Consider the following 21,509-nt stretch of genomic DNA (forward strand, 5'->3'; position numbering starts at 1 on the left):
TCCTGAAGGAGAATGGAAGATCCTGAATTTCATAGGAGTATGAAAATTAAGTGAAGCATTGATGATATTACAGTTTCTTATGTTGACATGAGAAAGATCATGACAAAATAGCAACAGACAAAAATTACAGATTTTGTAAGTCAACTTCAAAAGCATGTTCACCTTCTGCTAGCAGTTTCATCAATTGAACATTTCTTCATGTGTTGGTAAGTCATGGTCAATTAAAAGTTTTATTTCATTGTTTTACTTTTTTTCAGCATGCAGTTTCATTTTAAATTTAAGTAGGAATTCCTTTCGATTCCATAATGGAAGTGCATACCTGATTAAGTTTCTGTTGTTTCCATAATTTAATTTTGATTTTTTTGAGGTTTAGTTTTCTTTTAACATAGGGGCCCTTACATTTACGTTAGGGGCATGACTTCGCTGTCACTCAGTTGGGTTAATGGAATGAGAGATGAGAAATTGTGGAGGAAATCGGTCTCGCCATTCATTTTTGAAACACCCCCATTCCAGCAAATATTAGTATAGAAAAATATTACTTCCATATATTTTATGATATTTTTAGTTGGAATACATTTTAAATTATAAAGTGAAATTTTTAATTTCCTCTATAAAAAGTTTCAGAACCTAACCCCCATTTTTTCATAACAACAATACTCCGCTGAACGTGGAATTGCCATAATCCTGTTCACCTGTATTATGAATCACCTTGTCCAGATTTGACGGCAAGATTGGAATATCTCAGCTAAGGGAAGAACCACATACAGGTTTATTCCCACTGTATCTACCCCTGCTCTCTTCCATGGTACTCACCTGGACTCCACCTAACATACTTTCTAACTGGACATGGGTCCTTCAATGCTAAGCCCACCAAACTATGTATATCTGACAAACCTCTCTGCCACTGTGGAGTCGAAGAAAATTATAAACGTGTTCTCTACAGCTGTCACCTTTATCATCCACCCAGAAGCCGCATGCTTACACAACTACTGTCCCTCCCACGCAGTGAAGAATTCCTCTTTCTCACTGAAGAGGAACACTACAAACAACTGACTGTATTTTCCCAGGGTGCATTTAACATCAGAAAGAACTACCAACCACAGTTTCACCCACCATAAATAGCTCAATGGATGAAATTACCAACTGAACCTCAATCAACATTATGTTGTCACATACCAATTTACGACCCTACTTTGCTGACACCTTAGCTCAGCAATACTTTCATCTTTTTACTTCCCCCAGCCCTGGGTGGGCTCCCAGAGTTAGTTTTCCAGTCTCTCCTGCCTCATGCCTCGTTCATCTGAAGGATGCCTTACTTACCCATCCTTCTAGCTTCTTCCCAACTTTAACTCCCACTCCTCTCACTTTTTTTTTTTTTTTTATCTCCGTCCAGGACGCTCAGAGGCAACCCTGGTGAAGACCAGCCAGAAAATAATGACAAGCCTAGCTACCGCCTAGTGGTGTGTACAAGCAACATGGGGGAGGGGGCCAAAAGCCAGAACATAACAACAGAACCCAATACAGTACTATACAAAACACTTTTCTAGCTTTTACAGTGATACTGTATTAATTCACAAGAGTACTTATGGTGCAGATGTGGGAAACCATGGGTGGCCTGACCCAAAGACTGTACTATGCACACTATGCCAAATAAATTAGGATAAAATATTTTTGTGTTATTTAATTTATTAAATATTATATTAATAATTAATTTAAATATTTATAGGAAAAAGAATTGGAAACACTTTGTAATGAAATAAAAAATTTGAAACAAAATAAAACAGACTTGTCAAGAGCAGTGGAAGAAAACAGTCAGAAAATTTTGGAAATTGAAATGCAGCGTGAACAAACAGACAGGGAACTTAAAGAGTTATTCGCTAAAGTAGATAAACTTCAAGTAGGTTTATTTTTCTGGTATTAAAAAATATAATCATTGTAAAAATTTCTTAACATTTCAGTAAATGCTTTGGGGGTTTAAAAAAAAAAATACCCCACCATTAATCTTAATCATTTTTAATACTTTCATAGCACCATGGAAAGTTCTATTTCCAATCCACCAAAACTTTGTTTCAGCTAAGATGTGAAATTTTTGTCAATGGTAGTAACATGTTAGGGCTGTGATGGTATACGACGCTGGGAGTGAAAGGTTTTAATGGTGCTTATATAGCTTAGAATCTTAACTTTAACAAGAGACCAACCATGCAGGAACTCTCAGAAACCTTTCAAAAATAGGTATTATCTCATTCATTATATTAATTTTTAAAACCAATTAATTGTGTCATATGACTGCTTCATTTTCCATCCTTCCATGCCCTGTGGAGAAAAAATTTACATTTGAGTTCAACCTAGACAAGCGAAACTTTTATTGACTTTCTCAATGCTGCAACAGATGAGGGTGAAAAATATTGGGTGAGGATTAAATGATTCTCCCTCTGGATTGAAAATTTGGTATTTCAGAAAAAACAATTACCAACCATAGAATATATGGAATTTATTCATAAAACAGCTACTGTTTGCCTACCAAACAGTTATTGTTTGCCTTTTAAATGATTATTATTGTAAAATAATACAATTATATAATCTAGTTTAAATGATTATTATTGTAAATTATCTTGTGTTTTGTGTAGGAACATGAAGTCCTTTGATGATCACAAATCATGTCTGGTTGAAGATTGTTAGTATTTCTGAATTGTTGATCTTGTTATAGAATGCAAATTTAGCAGTAGTCACTTTACATTATAAGTAAGGGGGAGAGTGGGAAATTTACATACTTTTAGACTGCCGGTGTTTCATTGAATGCAAAGTTTACTAAATAAATTATATATATCCCAGCACAGGTTTATACTTCCAAACAAGCTTAAATATCTGGCACCACTGTTACATAAGTTATGCATGTGCCAATGAAATTCAGAAATATAGACAACCACTTCAGTCGAGCAGCTGCTCATAGGCACTTGTTTGCTTTACCTATTGGTAGATCCACTCCTGTATACATGTTTTGCCCATATGTATGTTGTCAGATGAGGTGGTAGTGGTGGGGGGATTCCATTAGAAATATCTGTTTATTGCCACATTATTTGCTACTCAAAACAGGCATGCATGATGTTACTAAAAAAAAATTTAAATAAATAGCAATTATTATCACTTCAATATATTTTTTATAATGCTTGTAATATTATTGACCAATAAGAAAAAAATTAGAGAAATATTTGTATGTAGCAGTGCTATAAGCTTGTTGTTTGTTTTATGGTGCACCAGCATCTTAGGCCATAAGAGGCCTGAAGTGCAAAGTGATTTCCTCTGTGAAATGTGGAATGCTTTTCCTAAGCAATTATTGTGTTATTTCTTTTCTAGTGCCATTTTCTCTTTTGTCTGCTTCAAGTGACTGTATTTACAAGGTTTAAAAAAAGACCCAGAAAGCAAATCCATCTTTCTTTTCTTATTATATATACATGCAGTTCTCTCTTTACAAGTTCCCGGGTTTAAGAGGTTTTTTTTTTTTTTTTTCCCAAGTATCAAGTATCAACAAAATCGAAAATATGAACATTAATTGCAAAAAATGAATGTTAAACATTCATAAATACCCATTTCAAACCACACACATAGCTATACAATACAGTATACCCCACTTTACATTGTTAATCCAACCCCGCTTTACGTTGCTAATCCATTACCATCGTATCGCAAAAATATTGTACTGTTAACCCACTAACATTGTTTTTTGGTAATTCATTCCACGACCTCGGAAGTTCAAATTTTCGCTATATAACTCCGTAAAAGGTCATTTTTTTTTAGTGTAAATTGTATTAGTTACCAATTCAAATCATTAAATGCACTACACTTTCATTGTTATCATATGTTATAAGAACCAATTTCAAATGGCTTTGTGATATTTTTCTAAAGCACATTTCTGGAGGTCACGACCATAAAACAATAAAAACAATTTGCGCTTTCCAGTTTATTGGGCTTTTGTTACCATAAGCAATTTTAAACGGGTAGTAAACTCTATGTTATTGCATTTGTGAAAATACCATTAAAGATTAAACATTCTTTAACATTTGTAAGTCGTAAATAATTTTTCTATTATTATAATTTGCTTGATTTTACAGGTTACATTTTCATTTCTTTGCATAAATCAATCATTGTTTAAACATAAACTAGTTAGCTAACTAATTTCATTGTTGATAACGTAACCCCTATTTTAACATTGTGTTTATGGGAAATAAATTCCCGCTTTACGAGCTCGTGCTAGGAACAAATTAACTCGTAAAGTCAAGAACTACCTGTATCTTTTAATTTTACCTAACCAATTCTACTAACTTCAGCAACTGCTTGGTCACTGACAATACCCTCCTACCTCCACGTGGCTGGCCAAGAAACTGGGAGAAGAAAATCACTCTCACAGGACTAAAAGGAGCAATGATGGACAACAATAGACATGTCACTCATGGATATTTTCGTTCAGCTCCATTAAACAGAGATAAAATAAATGAGTATAATGCAAAAAGACAAAAAAAAGAAGCTGAAAACACTGCTCTTCATTCTTCTAATACTGCACACTCTCCCCATTTTTAATTTAAAAATGTCTTGAAAATGTTATAGTATTTTCCATATAGTACAAGGAAGTCACAGGCTTTTGCTGCACTGGCAAAAAGAAGAAAGAAGTAGATAAAATACAAATTATGTGTTTCCCCTCCTCACATAGGTAACTATCCAATTGATCTTTGAATTTGTTCAAACTGTCAGCCTCAACAACTACCTGCAAAGGCAACTTGTTCCAGCAATCAATGACTTCTGTTTAAAAGAAAAACCTCCTCCCCAGTAATCAGAATTTATGGCCTCCCAGTTTTGTAATTCTTTATATTCTGACTTCTTTCATTTCGAGAGCTCTCAGAACCTTTGGCTGCTCTCACCATGTGAGTTGCCCATCTTTGTAGCCTTTCAAGAAGCTCAATGTCTTTTTTCAGATGTGTTCTCCATAATTGGACACAGTATTCCAAATGCAGTCCTTCAGTTGCCTTATAAGTAGGCTTTTCACCTTCCTATTTCTGCAAGATAATCTTTGATAAATCATTAATGGAATGCCATGGGCTTTCCTGGCCACAGGAAAGACCAGTTGGGCCCATTCGGGCCCCGTGCTTGGCAGAAAAATTAAACAAAAAAAGTATAAAAGAATAGATGGGGGGGAAAAAAAGAGAAGGAAAAAGATGTTCTCTGAAATTATTATTCAGTAACGTCAGAAGAAATTTTTAAAAACATCAATTCATATTTCCAAACAAAAAACATTTCTTGGAATAGTTATTACTATTATTAGCTGTATGGTGCAAGAAGCCTGAGGCTTATGCTACACCAGCCAAAAAAAAAAAAAATTCCCGAGTTACCCCTAAGAGAGAGAAAGAGAGAATAGAATAGAAGGGAATCACCAAGAAAGAGAAGAATGATGATATCCAGCTCAGGACCCTGTTATATAGGGATTTGTACTGATGGGGCTGTGGCAATGACAGGCAAGCATAGGGGTTTAGTATCGCGCATAAAGAAAATTGCTCATCCAGATTTAATATAACATCTCACTGTTTTCTTCATTGGGAACAGTTAGCTACAAAAGATATGAGTGAAGATTTACTTGACATTTTAAATCAGTGTGTACAAATAGTAACCAAATTTGAAAGAGCACAGTAAACAGCCGTATCTTTAATATAATGTGTTAAGAAATGGGTTCATCCCATAAACAGGTATTGTTACATTCTCATATAAGATGACTTTCAAGAGGAAAAGTTCTGAAATGATTATTTGAACTTCAAATAGAAGTTGAAATATTTTTAAATGACCAGAAGTCAACATTAAGTGAATATGTTAAAAGTGATTTGTGGCTTGCTACAGTTGCCTATCTAGCTGACATATTTTCGTTAATGAACGATTTAAATTTGTCAATGCAAGGAAATCAGACCAATCTTTTTATTTGTTATAATAAAATAGAAGCTTTTGTTAAAAAAACTTGACCTCTGATCAAACAAAGTTAAAAAAGAATTGTTTTGATATGTTTCCATCATTTTTACAAATGGTTGAGGACAACATGATAACTCAGAAGGAAATTTTGGATATACTTCACGTTATACAAAACCATTCATTAAAATTAAAAGAAGAGTTCATTCAATATTTCCCACCTACAGGAGATATTTGTTTGGGCAATATGTGGGTAATCAATCCTTTTCAACACTGTCAATCAAATAATTTATCTCTATCAAAAGAAGAAAATTTAATTGAATTATCAATGGACAAGAGTTTGGAAATAAAGTTTAAAGAAAACCAGAATAATTTACTTAAATTTTGGTTACAAATTGAAGAAGAATATCGGACTCTGAGTGAAAAGGCAATAAAACTGTTACTTCCATTTGCAACAGCTTATTTGGCTGAAAGTGGATTTTCAACAAAGATTATGAAAAATAAGTTCAGAAACTGAACTTATTTTTCTACGTAAGTTCACCAATGAGAACAGCATTAATTAATTCTCTTGAAATAAGAATTAATAAATTAATTGAGAATAAAAAACAACAACAAAGTCATTAATTATCTTGTATTATTTTGTTCATTATTTATGTAATAGTTTTTAATAAATATAATTCAAACTATTTTAGTGATTTTTATAATTTTGAAACAGCCTGTTTTATTTAAAATTGTTAGTCTTACATTTTTTCATAGTTGAATTTAAATAATAAAAAAATTAAATTGAAGTATTCATTATAAATCAAACTTCGTCTGAACCACTCTCAGTAGAAATGTACTGAATGTTACTTTTCACATGTAGAAGTTATTGTCAAATATGCATAATTTTATTTATTTATGTAATATACAGTGATTTCAGTCTAAAAAAAATTTTATATTATAAACATTTGGGTTGCGGTACAATTACAAACAAATATGTTGTGTCACGCGGCAAAAAGGTTGAGAAACGCTGCTATATAGCACCTTAAGTTGTCCAATTCCCCTCTTCTGAAATTAAAACCTGTGCCTTTAACTACTGCAACATGTTCCAAATGATGACTGCGTGATCACCACCTGACAATGGTTCCTATATTTTATGCCTTCAGACGTCTTCTGATTTGTGAGTAATGAGGTCAAGAATATTCTCACCTAGTATTTTTTCTAACATGCTGGTACAAATAATAATAATGTTATTTAAAAAAAATTTCTCCATGGTGCATTTTCCTCCCACTTATTCCAGTAAATCTGGGGCAGATTGAAGTCATCCATAATAAGATATTTGCACTTTCTTGCCCATTCCATCTGCATGTAGAGACTCTTGTCATAACCTTCACAATCTTTTGGCTTGTAGATCACTCCCACTCTGATTATACCTTTGCTTCCATCTAACTCTCACCACACAAATTCTATGCTGATAGATATAACTTCAGACTACTCAGCAAAAACTTTTTTTGCATTTAGGCTGCTTTTGATGAGAAGCATGGCCCCACCACCCCTTCTATATTTCCTAAATACATTATACATACCATAGTGAAACTTGTCATCCCTATTTCCAGGTGACACCACGTTTCTGTGAGCCTATTATATCAGCATTGGTTGTCATAACTGTGAGTTTGAATTCAGCCATTTTATTGACTGCATTCTTGACTTTACTATAGTCATTAAGACTAGGTATTCTTCTATAGTTTACTACCCTGTCCCCCTCTGAAGTTATTTAGGCTTAACCTAGCTGTTACCCTATCCTTATCATCCCACTCATTTGAAACATTGCTACCTTCAGAACAAACACCAACATTTGCTTTTTTGGCAACTAATAGAAATTCTTGTGGCGAATGCAAGTATTACCCATATCATCAGATAAACACAGATCTATATATTACCCTTCTCTCCCCTACCCTAGCACTTTCCCTGAACCCTTAATTTTTGCCAGTATCCTCAGTGATACTGGCAAAAATCCTTGTACCACCTTTGTTCAAATGAATGCCATCTCTGCAAAATAGATTTCTTCTACCTACAAGTGAGGGCTGATTTAAATAAAAAAAAAAAAGAAAAGAAAAAAAAATTTTCCCCCCTAGAGCCTTGTAGGTTCCCTCGAGTTAATGCACAAGGCTTTCAGCATATAATCCCTCCTGTTGTGCTGGCAGAATTGCAGACATTTACACATTCTGACCTAACTCGTGGCATTTTTTCACCATGGTCCTATATTTATCCAAAAAATGGTTTGGTTGTGTTCGTTTAATATTGTCAGTCCCCACATGAATAATAATATTCTCTTTGCTCCCCTTAAAATCTGATGATCTGTTGGTAACATCATTTATTGTTTCTCTTGGCAAACATACTATAGTTCTGGTCCACCTGTCTTTATTACAAAAAATATTGCCCTTTTCCTTGACAATGGAGTCTCGCAATAAAACTAATTCACCTTCAACCTGAGTAGTATGCACTTACCTATTCTTTTTCTGGAACTTGAATGTGAGGCACTTCACTTGGCAGGTCACAAGATATTTGAGTCCTTGATAAGCTCCTAGTTACATTTGTTTCTAGGGCAAGCGCTTCTTTCTTCAGTGAGTCAAATTCTTGTAATGCACCAAGTTCTAATTTTAGATTGGTACACTCCTTACATCAGATGCAAAGAAAAGAATCGTCAGTTGACCTAGGTTTGTCTACTAGACCAACCTTAGAATACATGTCACAGGCTATATACAAACAGCAAATTCATGACTCACACTGGAAATGCTCACAGTCATTTCTGTTTGATTCCCAGTGTCCTTGGATTTTGTATTGTAAGTGGATCTTGTAACAATCATTATTTCAGGAAAATTTGAACTTCAGAAAAATACAATATTTAAATTTACAATAATTTATAGAATTTAAATTAAAGTATTAAAGAAATTAAACTGTAAACAAAACTTTAACCACTAGTGAAGACTAAAATAAAATTTAGGGCTAAAGCCTAAAACCATGGAGTTTATTAGACACACAAGTTCAATGCATCAGTTCTGTATGTAGTAAATCACCAAAATTGGTAAAATGGCATCATTTTCATTACACCTTGTATTGTATATACCCCCAGAATGAGTTGCTTCTTGTTGTACTACTTCAAATAAATAACATAAGTAACTTTCAGGGACAAATAGCTCTGAAACAGCCATCTGCATTGTGATATCCACTGAGAACAAGTAATAATAGTCTTCTGTAATGGGGAAACATTACCGTATTCGAAGTAGTACGACAGGCAACTAGTTGTGACATTATTCACAATGTGAGATATAATGAAAATGATTCCATTTCCTAATTTTGGTAATTTACAGAACTGATACATTGCACTAACTTGTATACCACTAGTGAAATTGAATGTAAGCTACCGAACGAAGTTCCTGCCAAAATATTGATAATAAAGACTATCTGAATATTAAATGGTACTTTCCAAAAATAAAAATAAACTAACCTATGTAACTATAGGAATTGAAACTATATATTAACTACAATTTATTACATTAAAAAACTATTTCAAAAACTATCCTGCTGTGAAGAGATTCTGAAATGCACAGCCACAGAATATAGCTGCAATCCTAGAAGCCTAAAGACAGCTTCAAGGCACAATTAACAGGCTTGTTCATTATAATAATAATAGTTAACAAAAAACAACAGCTGTCCAATTTTGCTGTAAACATAATTTACATCCTGATCCAGACTTTCAACTCGATTCTCTTCCCTTAATTTTCAGCATAGTATTAGATTTCTTGGTCTAATACTGGATAAAAAATTAAATTTTCTGGAGAATATTAAACATTTCTATACAACTTCTCAAAAGAAACTAAATCTACTTAAGATTGTTTCTGCTTTGTCATGGGATGTAGATCATTCATGCTGCTACACCTATATCATTCATTGATTAGATATTGACCAGACTATAAGTCTCCTTTATATGCCCCAGCCAGACAAACCTTATTTAAAATGGCATGACACTTTACATCACAATGTTCTAAGAATTGCATTAGGAACTCTTTGCATATCACCAGTTCAGAGTCTTTATATGGAAGCATGTGAACCACTAAATGTTCATACTATGCAGCTAAAATCAGAAGTTTCCCATATCATTCCATATGGCAGTAACTGTTAACATCAAAATGTGATAGTCTATATCCAGATAAATCATGTGGCATTAGGTTAAAAAGCTTAAATGCACGTTGGTACACATTGATAACCATTTCCAACAATAGGGAAAGCACACACTTCCATCCAAAATTTTTAAATGCTAAGCAAATCCATGCAGCTTACTCTTTTCGATTTTTCAGTTTCATCCAAATATACATTGAAGATTCCAACACAGACAGTAAAGTTGGTGTGACTATAGTTATACCAAATGTTACAATGTCTGAGAAGTCCCTGAGTGCAACTGTATGTTGCACTCAGGGACTTCTCAGACATGCAGAACTGTATGTTGTCCTGATGTGTTTAGAGAATCTAAAATAGTCTTTGTCATCAAACCATTATCTGCCCTGATTCCTTAAGTGCTGTATCCTCTCTTCAGTGTAAGCTTTCTTCCAGTCATTCCTTACAACAACAGTTCAAATAAGCTTAGTATAGCTTCATACAAACAGGCAAAAAATAATCTTCTCTTGGGTACCTTTGTATGCTGGAAATCACAGGAAACAAATAAGCAGGCTTTGCTGCCAGGAATTTCCCTCCAGGGGCTCACATCTGGTGAGTATGGGCTTGGCACACCCAGAGTCCTGAGCTGGATATCATTGATCTCTCTCTCTCTCTCTCTCTCTCTCTCAGGGTAACTTGGGAATTTTTTTTTTTTTTGGCCTGGTGCAGCATAAGCCTCAGGCTTCCTTGCACCATATGGCTAATAATAATAATAAATAATACCATCAGACATAAAAATGCATTACACTGATTAAAAACACATCATACAATGTACCAGTAGAAAAAATAGCTATCCATTTGGCAGAAGCACAAAAGCAATAAATTGTTCCAGATTAAGAATGATCACAAGTAGCAGCTATCAAGCCTGAGAGGGGAATAGGAAGGAAGAAGTCATACTTGTTAGATTACAGATGGGACATACATACTTAACCCGTAGCTACCTACTCATACGGGATCAACTTCCACTATGCAGCAACTATCAAACCCAACTCACGGTAAAACATCTTATCGCTGAATGCCCATTATACCTAAGAGAATGATAAATAGCTTTCACTTCTCCTTGTTCTTTTAACCAACTAGCGTCACAGCAGATTCTGGGAGACCAACAAGACATTAATGACCTTTTCACTTTCCTAAAACTGATAAACAAATAACATCTCATCTGAATCCATCTGTTTAATGGACCAAACCCATACCATTAAGGTAGAATAGGGGTATTCAACCTCTAAAGAAGTTGAACACCCCCACTCTACCTTAAATGGGCTAACTGCAGTCTGATTGAAGAGAACTTTAGGAATTCCTCTGATCTTTGATCATATTAAATTCCACACCCTCCAAAAAAAAAAAAAAGTAATACATGGCGATAGCATAATGTGATCATAGAGGACTATAAGCTTGTAAAAGCCACGTTTAGAAATGTTCCTTATGCTCACTATGAGAGTTAAATTTTACACTGGCTTTGTATTAGCAACACCTACTTAATACCTCTTTGGGGCCACCTTTTTTTCATACTATAGCCCGTACACATCTTGGCATTGACTCCACAAGGTATTGCAGGGTGTCCTGTGGTGGTGCTACCCATCCATTGCACAATGTGTCAGGCGCCTCCGTAGCCAGGTGGGAAGGAGCAGCAGTGCGTAGCACACGCTTCTTGATTAGACCGGGGTTCAAGCCCGTCACCACCAAATACGGAGGATGCGGAAAGGTCAGGGAATGACCACCGCATATCCCGGAGCAATATGGCCTTAGTTGCTAATGCTCCTAAAAACTAAATAACATAACATAACATAGCACAATGTGTCCAGTTATCATATGAAATGTCCTTTTCAGTAGGTCTGAAACATGCTCAGTTGTTTTGAGATCGAGTGAGTTGGGCAGCCATGGGAGGACAAAGAATTCGTTGTTGTGTTCCTGATACCAGTCAGCAACCTTTCGGACCTTGTGGCATTGTAGGAGTTTTCTGGATGTCACCATGAAAATGTACATGATTGGCACTGTTGGAAAAGTAGGTGTTCCCATTGAGGTGTTGATTGATAGTGGTCAGAAGACCCACGGCATGCCACATAAACAGTCCCAAAACCAACCTCGTGGTACTTTCTCCAAATCTGAATATGTCCATTAACACGATAGAGTTGGAAACAAGATTCATTAGACCAGGCAACAGATTTCCACACATCTCAGCAGTCTGGCACTGGTGGTGATGTACCCATGCAAGGTGCAGTTTCTTGTGCCCTCAATTAACAGCCGTCATGCTTATGATGGTTGTTAACTTCCATAACTTATACAAGCTAATGTCTGGCTCATAGTCCATGTGGATATTAGTCTTGCTATTCCTACTTTGTATTGGGTGGTTAGGTGGGCCAATGTGCTGCGTTGCTGCTGTGCTATAAGATGCACAATGCTCACCATGGTCTTCGACCACACGACTGTCCCACATAACCTTTGACTTGTTTTTTGACTTCTGTTGAAGCCCATCCTCATAGACTTGACACCACAAAAGAGGAGTACTTAACCGTGTTGGCTCTTGTTGAGATACTGGCACTTGCAAATCTTTCCCCACAATCAGTCCATGTTCGAAGTCAGTAAGATCTCAGTGCTAGTCCACTCTTCCATAGACACTCACTCAAAAAGTGATTGCCATGTGTACAAGCTTCAATTTTGTATCAGCCATTCCTGGCTTTGAGCCTTCACAAGCATCACAGACCAGTCCATCCCTACACAGGTGGTGGTGGGGGGGGTGGATGTTTCTAATGCGAATTTACCCCAGGGGTTCACATCTGATGATATCCTGAGCTGGATATAATCATTCTTCTCTTTCTTGGTAATTCCCTTCTACTTTTTACTCTTGTTCCTCTCTCACGCAGCATTTTTTTTTAAAAGCCTCAGGCTCTCTTGCACCATATGGTTAAATATAATAATAAATCAAACTCGGTGTATTTTATTTTCCAAAGTGTAGCTATCTTAACTGAGGGAAAAAAAATTAAGATAGTCCTATTCCTCATCTGCACTTACATATATAAGTGTAAAGTATTCGTTGTGTAATGTCACCAGAGGTTCCCCCCAGCTCTGCAGTAGATTTTTTTTTTTGGTACTCTGGCAAGCTCCGAAGAGTTCAGTGGAAAGGGCCAAAAAAATAAAATATCATCAGTTAAGCGCCAGAAATTAAGGCTGAAATTAAGTTATAGTTAGGTTAAATTTGGACGTTAAGTTAAATTTGAATTAAGGCGTATGTGATGGTTGAGAGTTAGAGTGGGGGGAACAGGTTGAAATATGGGAATGATGGGGAACCCGACCCCAGGGATATCAGTGGGGTGTCCCTACCAGAGGAAATGGGGGAGAGGGAGGAGACAGAACCCCTATCCCTCGCTGGGGGTGAGGGGTTACAAGTACCGTGCAAGGGAGCGTGATACAGCTCGTCAGATGGTGCTGGCAGCAGAGCTGCAAGTTGCCAAGGTCGGTGCAGAATCTAAATCAGGTAAGTGTCATATCCGATGAAGATATCGTTCCTGGCACACAGGTTGCATTCAGGTTGACTATCAGTTTTGTTGCCAGGCTTGGTTTAGTCATTGCTAGATATATATCTCAGTTGCAGACCATCATTTCTGAGAGATAACTACATTTCTGTTAGATTTGCATTTATGGGCTTTATCAGTTTGGGTTGCATACTCAGGTGGAAGAGTGTTAGTCTAGATATCGATGTCCAGTCCAGGTGCTGGGTTAGGTGAGTCGAGTTCAGGAGCATTTTGTTTTTGGTGGTGTTTGTGAAGAGACATTCGATGTCACTACTATGTCTTAGTTGAGTGGGAAGGTTTTTTATCTTTCGAAGAGATCATGGGCTAATAAATTGAAGGCATTGTAGTCCCTTTCATCACTCAGTATGTGATGTGGTGTGATGTTTCTGATCTAGCGACAGGTAATATATATATAGGTGCCTCCGTAGCCAGGTGGGAAGGAGCAGCAGTGCGTAGCACACGCTTCTTGATTAGACCGGGGTTCGAGCCCATCACCACCTAATACGGAGGATGCGGAAAGGTCAGCGAATGACCACCGCATATCCCGGAGCAATATGGCCTTAGTTGCTAATGCTCCTAAAACCAAATAACAAACAAACAAACAAGCAGGTAATATATTTTTATTTTCACCAAATGGCAACAATTCATATTTAGAAGGTTTTATACCTTCATTGTCCTCGTCATCGATGTTGTCATTAGTTCTAAAACTTGAATTTTTTTTTTCTTTTCTTTCTTTTTTTTGAAACTGTCCAAAATGTCAATGTCATTCAGATATTCAGGTACTGTGACCATGTAAACAGAGATGGGGAAAATTTACAGAAAAAAGTCGATAACGCACTTCCGCGAAAGAACAGATGATTATTTTTTTGGGTAAAAGAAAATCGTGCTTTCCTAATTCTCAAACTGGGCACTTCAAGTTGATTCACAGCAGTGTCCAACCTATGGCCCGCCCAGAAAGTCAACTAAAACAGCATAAAGAAATCTAAGCAACTAAGGCCATATTGCTCCCAGGATATGCGGTGATCATTCCCTGACCTTTCTGCATCCTCCATATTTGGTGGTCATGGGCTCGAACCCTGGTCTAATCAAGAAGCATGTGCTATGCACTGTTGCTCCTGCCCATGCACCAGTAGAAAGTGGACCAGAGCCCATTGGGAATATCCCTTGATCTGCTCACTGTTGACCAGCATGACTTCTCCATATGTGGGACAGGTGCTCATATAGGTTTTACCAGGTACCACTAAGTTGTAGAATGGTAATCCCTTTAGCACTCTTAATTCACACAGCGGCACTAATTGCCTGAAGGCCAGAAATGTTAACAGTGCGTACCGAGTTAATTCTCCGTTCACTATATGTAGGCGCCTCCGTAGCCAGGTGGGAAGGAGCGAGCAGCAGTGCGTAGCACACGCTTCTTGATTAGACCGGGGTTTGAGCCCGTCACCACCAAATACAGAGGATGCGGAAAGGTCAGGGAATGACCACCGCATATTCCCGGAGCAATATGGCCTTAGTTGCTAATGCTCCTAAAAACCAAATAACAACAACACTATATGAAAATTTTCTTTGCTCAACGGAAAGTATTTTAAATGTAACCTCCAAAGGGAATTCAAAATAATTTGCTATAAAAGTACATCATTAAACAGAGTTCCGACTGAATAATTTAGAATTATAAAAATGGTTATACAGTTTTATGTAGAAAATATCTTAACAATAGACAGTGAAAATGCTAATTTAGTTAAATAATTTTAAGTTTATTTGAATAGTAAGTAAACATGTGAAAAAAATTTACGGAATGTTACAAATTTCGAAGTGCACTGCATCCAAATGTCACACGTCACTGTTAATAAACGTGCCGGTACGCCATACTGTTGCATAGCGCCCCAAAAAAAGCACTGCCTAACTCTATGGAATAAGTGATTCAGCATTCTTGGATCTACAGGCACGCTCTCTCTCTCACTCAACATGAGCATTCACTGCTCGTTCCATTTCTAACGCATTTTTATGTTATATTTATATATTCGTGTATGTATGTACCTTTACAGCCGATAAAGAGATTCGCTATCTCAAAAGCTACTGTCATTAAATATACTTAGCTACTGCTTTTACTGGATAAACTGAATTTATTTCTTAGTTATGGAACCCAGTGCCATAGGCCTCTTCAGTGGTTTTTTTTTTAATTGTTAGTTTTTGAAGAAAAAGACCGGAGTGAGAAACATCTTTACTGCACAAATGGACTTTTAAACTTTGAATACGGAGAAATCTTCAAACAAACAAACACACAACATCCTCTCTAAAGGCCATTTTTAACATTTAGTAGGTTTCTGTTGAACTTTTCCCTAATTTGAAATAATATTTGATGCAAATTCACTGGTCATTTTAAAATGCAATAAACACATAAAACACCTATTCAGTGTGCAGTAATTCAGACTGACTGTAGATATGTCTAGATGAGTCACAAACATGTTGTGACATTGCAATGTAATGTGATGCTGCAGTTTTAAGACACAAAGTCAGTCTATGAACTGTTGTTGTTTGGTTTTTAGGAGCATTAGCAACTAAGGCCATATTGCTCCGGCGATATGTGGTGGTCATTCCCTGACCTTTCCGTATCCTCCATATTTGGTGGTCATGGCCTCGAACCCCAGTCTGATCAAGAAGCATGTGCTACACACTGCTGCTCCTGCCCACCTGGCTACGGAGGCACCCCAGTCTATGAACTCTTTCATCACACCTCTTATGACACATGCCCAATGAGCTACTATAAGGTAGTCACAAAAGAACTGGATTCAAAAAATAATTTTGACATTGTATGCTTAGCTTTCAGTAAAGCTTTTGATGCGCAATCAGAATATTCTTTGTTAATTCCAACCAGCAGTATAAAATAAAATGAAATAAAAATGTATATTGTAATCGTCCCCCTCCCCCAATTTAGCATTAGCATTAGTAGAGGCATGTGATGCGAGAAAGCAAGCTTATATAGCATCACTCAAAAAAAAAAAAAAAAAACCCTTATTTCAGCCATTCGGTCACTCTAAATGTTTCCCCAGCTCAGCCTTAAATCTATTTAAGCTATCAACTTCCACAACAATAACAACAGATGGAAGTCTGCTGGCTAAAGGCAAACTTCTACACATCTATTCTACAACTGTGTTTCCTCAATTTGAATCTATGCCCCCCCCCACAGGCAACTAATCTGGGCAAGAGGAAGAATCCCATCAGCATTGAGCTTACTCAAACCATTCAAGTCCTCATACACCTGATTCAGATAACCTCGCAGGTACCTAGTCTCTAGACACTGCAGTCGCAAAAATTTGCGACTGCAGTGTTGCAATGTTTGCAAATATAGAATTTGTATATCTAAGACCCATAATTCAATGGAAAAAGCAGTGTTATGAACATTGCTCAGAGAAAAAAAACAATAAAATTAAATACAAATTTTAAAAAAAAATAATTAAAAATCATCAAACAATAAATAAATTTTTCAATAAATAATTAAAAAAGAAAAAGCAAAAAATCAAAACATTTTGACATTAAAACACTAAATTGCTTAAAATATTATTGGGAAGAAGGTTTAGTCTGAAAAAAAAAGTCCATGACGTTGGTTTACCTTTTTGAAGTTTTGTAATTCATTTTGTATCTCCATATAAGGGCTATGTGCATGTGCAAACTCAGTCTTTCTTTTTTATTTGAGGCTCATCTCCATTACAACATCATATTCCATCAGTTTGTCTATCAATGTTCTCTACAATTTCATTATTTTTTCCAGAGTTTAACCTGAGAGTAGATTTTGAACTGACTTCTACTTCATCTTCATCCTCAATTTTATCCTGATTGTTAGCATTAGAAGAGGCACATGATGCAAGAAAGCAAGCTTATACAGCATCAGCCAAAAAAAACCTTTCCATTTCACTGATCCATTCATTCCAAATGCTTATCTAGTTCTGCCTTGAGTTTAGTTTATTTAAGCTATCAACTTCCGCAACAACAGATGGAAGTTTGTTTCAGCAATCAACTACCCGCTGGCTAAATGCAAACTTCCGCACATCTATTCTACAACTCTCTTTCCTCAGCTTGAATCTGTGTCCCCCTCACATTTATAATCTAAGCAAGAGGAAGAATCCCAGCAGCATTGAGACTGCTCAATCCATTCACGGCCTTATACACCTCAATCAGATTGGCTCGTATGTTCCTAGTCTCCAAAAGCTGCAATTTGCTGAACATAAATCTTTCTTCATTACAGCATCCCTTTGTTCCTGTCACCAGTCTTGTCGTCCTTCTCTGTACTCATTCTAGCAACTCTACATCATTCTTAAAATGAGGTGTGGCCTGACCATTGCCTTATACAAAGGGATAATCACCTCCTTATCCTTGCTCGAAAAATTTCTGTATATCATTAGTAGGCCCATGGCTGCTGTGCTCAGAAAACTTCATATCTGACTGCCCAATTACCCTCAGGTCTCTTTCATTCTCCACTACCCTGAGTGTAACACCACATAGTTGGTACATTTCTCTGGGTTTACTGCTACCCATATGCACTACTTTGCATTTGTCAATGTTAAACTTCAGTTGCCACTTCTCAGCCCATCTACCGAACTTTTCCAGATCCTGTTGCAACAGCATACTGTTATTAACAACCCTGCCAACCTTTGTATCAACTGCAAACTCTGACATTAAGCTTGATATGCGTATCTTCATCAATATCATTGATAAATATACAAAACAGCAATGGGCCCAACACCAAACCCTGAGGGACACCACTAATAACATTAGTCCATGTAGAGAAGTACTCATTGATTACCATTCTGTCTTCTCCCACTCAACCATTTGTTTATCCGTTATAGCAACTTGCCCTTAACCATACTGCTCCAATTTGTACAGTAGTCTTCCATGCGCAACAGTATCAAAAGCTTTCCTGAAATCCAAGTATGTGATATCAAAATTATTTTTTGCATCCAGTTCCTTTGTGACCACATCATAGTAGCCAATCAAAATGGTCAGACAAGACTTCCCCTTGACAAACCCATGCTGTGTCTGAGCTATAACTGAAGTTTTGTCTAGATGATCGTGCAATGCTTCTTTAACCAGTGACTCCATTATTTTCCCTGGAACAAAGTCAAACTAACAGGTCTGTAATTACTCGTATCTGCCCAGTGCTCCAAATGGAGATGTGCATTGGAGATATGCACATCTCCAGTCCGTGGAGACTTCCCTGGAGTCCAAGGATGCTCTCATATTTATGGCTAAGGTTTGCTCACTTCCTTTAATATAACTGGATAGATCCCATCTACCCCAGGTGCCTTTCTTATGTTTAACATCAGTTTTTCTTATGTTTAACTGTCTCATTGATGAGTTCAACAAGATCATCTTAAGTTAGTTCCTTACTGTGAGATATAAGCAACACCTTAACTTCTTGTGGCTGCATGTCTGCAAAACCTTCTCTTCCAACTTGATGTGCCAATTGGACAATTTTGAATTTCATCATCAGTGGAAGAAATTGCAGCTACTTCGCTGACAACCACTAGCCAAACTTCTTCTAGCAAGCATTAATAGTGGATTACTGTATCTTGTTCAGAAACTCAGTGGTACAGTCAGCAATTCTTTTCCAGCATGTCATAACATCAAGCGGTATGTCTTCTTCTATTGCATTCAAAATGCATTTAAAACTGCACCTTGAATTGTAAAGGTAACCCTTATTCCAAGGGTTGGAGAAGCAAGGTTGTATTCTGTTTTTGAAATTTGCAAATTTAATGTCATTTGAGTGCCCAGTAACTTTATCAACGATGCATAGAGTTTAAATTCTAGGTTTTTAGATACCATGAATTTTTTGACTAAAGAATGAAGCAATCATAGAACCACTAATGATGCTACAGTAAACCATGCTTTTTTTGTTTGCTCACCAAAACATGGACATTTGAGTTTTATTCTTGCCTCTTGGAAGTGGTTCATGGAGCAATATAAAACCAAAAGCTTTGCTACACAGTCCCCTAAAGCATTAGCACACAGATCCTAAAACATGATCCTAAAATCAGCCCTAAAGCCATCCTAAAACCAAGAGTAGTGTGTTCATTTTTTGAAATAAAAGTTCTATATGCCATTTTTTTCTCAGAAGAGTGACATCTCATCAACATTGAAGATCTATTGTGGCAGATATCCTATCTTCTCAATAGCATTAGCATTAGTAGAGGCATTTGATGCAAGAAAGCAAGCTTATGCAGCATCAGCCAAAAAAAAAAAAAAAAAACCCACTTTCACTTCACCACTCTGTTCGTTCAAAATACTTGTCCAGCTGAGCCTTAAACTTATTTAGGCTATCAACCTCCACCACAAGGGATGGCAGTCTGTTCCACCAACCAACCACCCGCTGGCTAAAGGCAAATTTCCGTACGTCTATCCTACATCTATCTTTCCTCAATTTGAATTTATGCCCTCTCAGGTGATTTTTCTGAGCTAGAGGAAGAATCCCATCAGCATTGAGCATGCTTAAACCATTCAAGGCTTTATACACCTCTATCAGATCACCTCGCTGGTGCCTAGTCTCCAGACACTGTAATTTGCAAAACTTAAGCCTTTCTTCGTAAGAGCACCCCTTTGTTCCATTCACTAATCTTGTTGCCCTTCTCTGTACTCGTTCCAGCAGCTCTACATCCTTCTTGAAATGAGGCCTCCAGACCTGTATACAGTACTCTAGGTGTGGCCTGACCATTGCCTTATACAATGGAATAATCACCTCCTTATCCCTGCTGGAAAAATTCCTGTATATCATTGACAATACTCCATGAGCTACTCTTGCAGCCCGTCTGCACTGCTCAGAGAACTTCATATCTGCCTGCACAACCACCCCCAAGTCCCTTTCATTCTCTACCACTGTCAGTGTAGTACCACAGAGTTGATAAGTTGCTCTGGGGTTGCTGTTTCCCATGTGTAGTACTTTACATTTGTCAATGTTAAACTTCATTTGCCACCTCTCAGCCCATCTGCTCAACCTTTCCAGATCCTGTTGCAGCAGCATAGTGTCAGTAGTGTCCTTGACAACCCTGCCAACCTTTGTATCATCTGCAAACTTGGACATTAAGCTTGATATACCCTCATCAATATCATTTATAAATACAGAAAACAATAATGGACCCAACACTGAGCCCTGAGGGACTCCACTAATAACGTTAGTCCACGATGAGCAGTGTCCATTGATTACCACTCTCTGTCTTCTCCCCCTCAACCACCCCTTTATCCATAGCAGCAATTTGCCTCCAATGTCACACTGCTCCAATTTGTGCAGCAGTCTTCCATGTGCAACAGTATCAAAAGCCTTTCTAAGATCCAAGTATATAATATCAAAGTTATTCCCTGCATCCAGTTCTTTTGTGACTGCATCATAGTATCCAATCAAGTTGGTCAGGCAAGACTTCCCCTTAAGCATTAGCATTAGCATTAGTAGAGGCATACGATGCAAGAAAGCAAGCTTATTCAGCATCAGCCAAAAAAAAAAAAAACCCACTCCCATTTCACCCCTCCGTTCGTTCGAAATACCTGTCCAGTTGAGCTTTAAATTTGTTTAGGCTATCAACTTCAACAACAAGTGATGGAAGTCGGTTCCACCAACCAACCACCCGCTGGCCAAAGGCAAATTTCCGCACATCTATCCGACATCCGTCCTTCCTCAATTTGAATTTATGCCCTCTGAGGTGATTATTCTGAGAAAGATGAAGAATCCCATTGGCATTGAGCATGCTCAAACCATTCAAGGCCTTATACACCTCTATCAGATCACCTCGCCGGTGCCTAGTCTCCAGACTCTGTAATTTGCAAAACTTAAGCCTTTCTTCGTAAGAGCAACCCTTTGTTCCATTTACTAATCTTGTT

General features: G+C 37.0%; 1 protein-coding gene across 1 annotated transcript in view; it reads left to right on the forward strand.

Annotated features, from left to right (window-relative positions):
- SMC6 (Structural maintenance of chromosomes 6) overlaps nt 1-21,509 on the forward strand; it is a 655,684-nt gene that overhangs the window by 482,327 nt on the left and 151,848 nt on the right. The window contains exon 18 of the mRNA XM_090377619.1: nt 1,727-1,897. Coding sequence (XP_090233745.1) covers nt 1,727-1,897 — 171 coding nt within the window. The remainder of the gene's footprint in view (nt 1-1,726; nt 1,898-21,509) is intronic.

The sequence above is a fragment of the Mastigoproctus giganteus genome, chromosome 7, assembly GCF_048544385.1.
Source record: "Mastigoproctus giganteus isolate SK-2022 chromosome 7, ASM4854438v1, whole genome shotgun sequence".
Lineage (NCBI taxonomy): Eukaryota > Metazoa > Arthropoda > Arachnida > Uropygi > Thelyphonidae > Mastigoproctus > Mastigoproctus giganteus.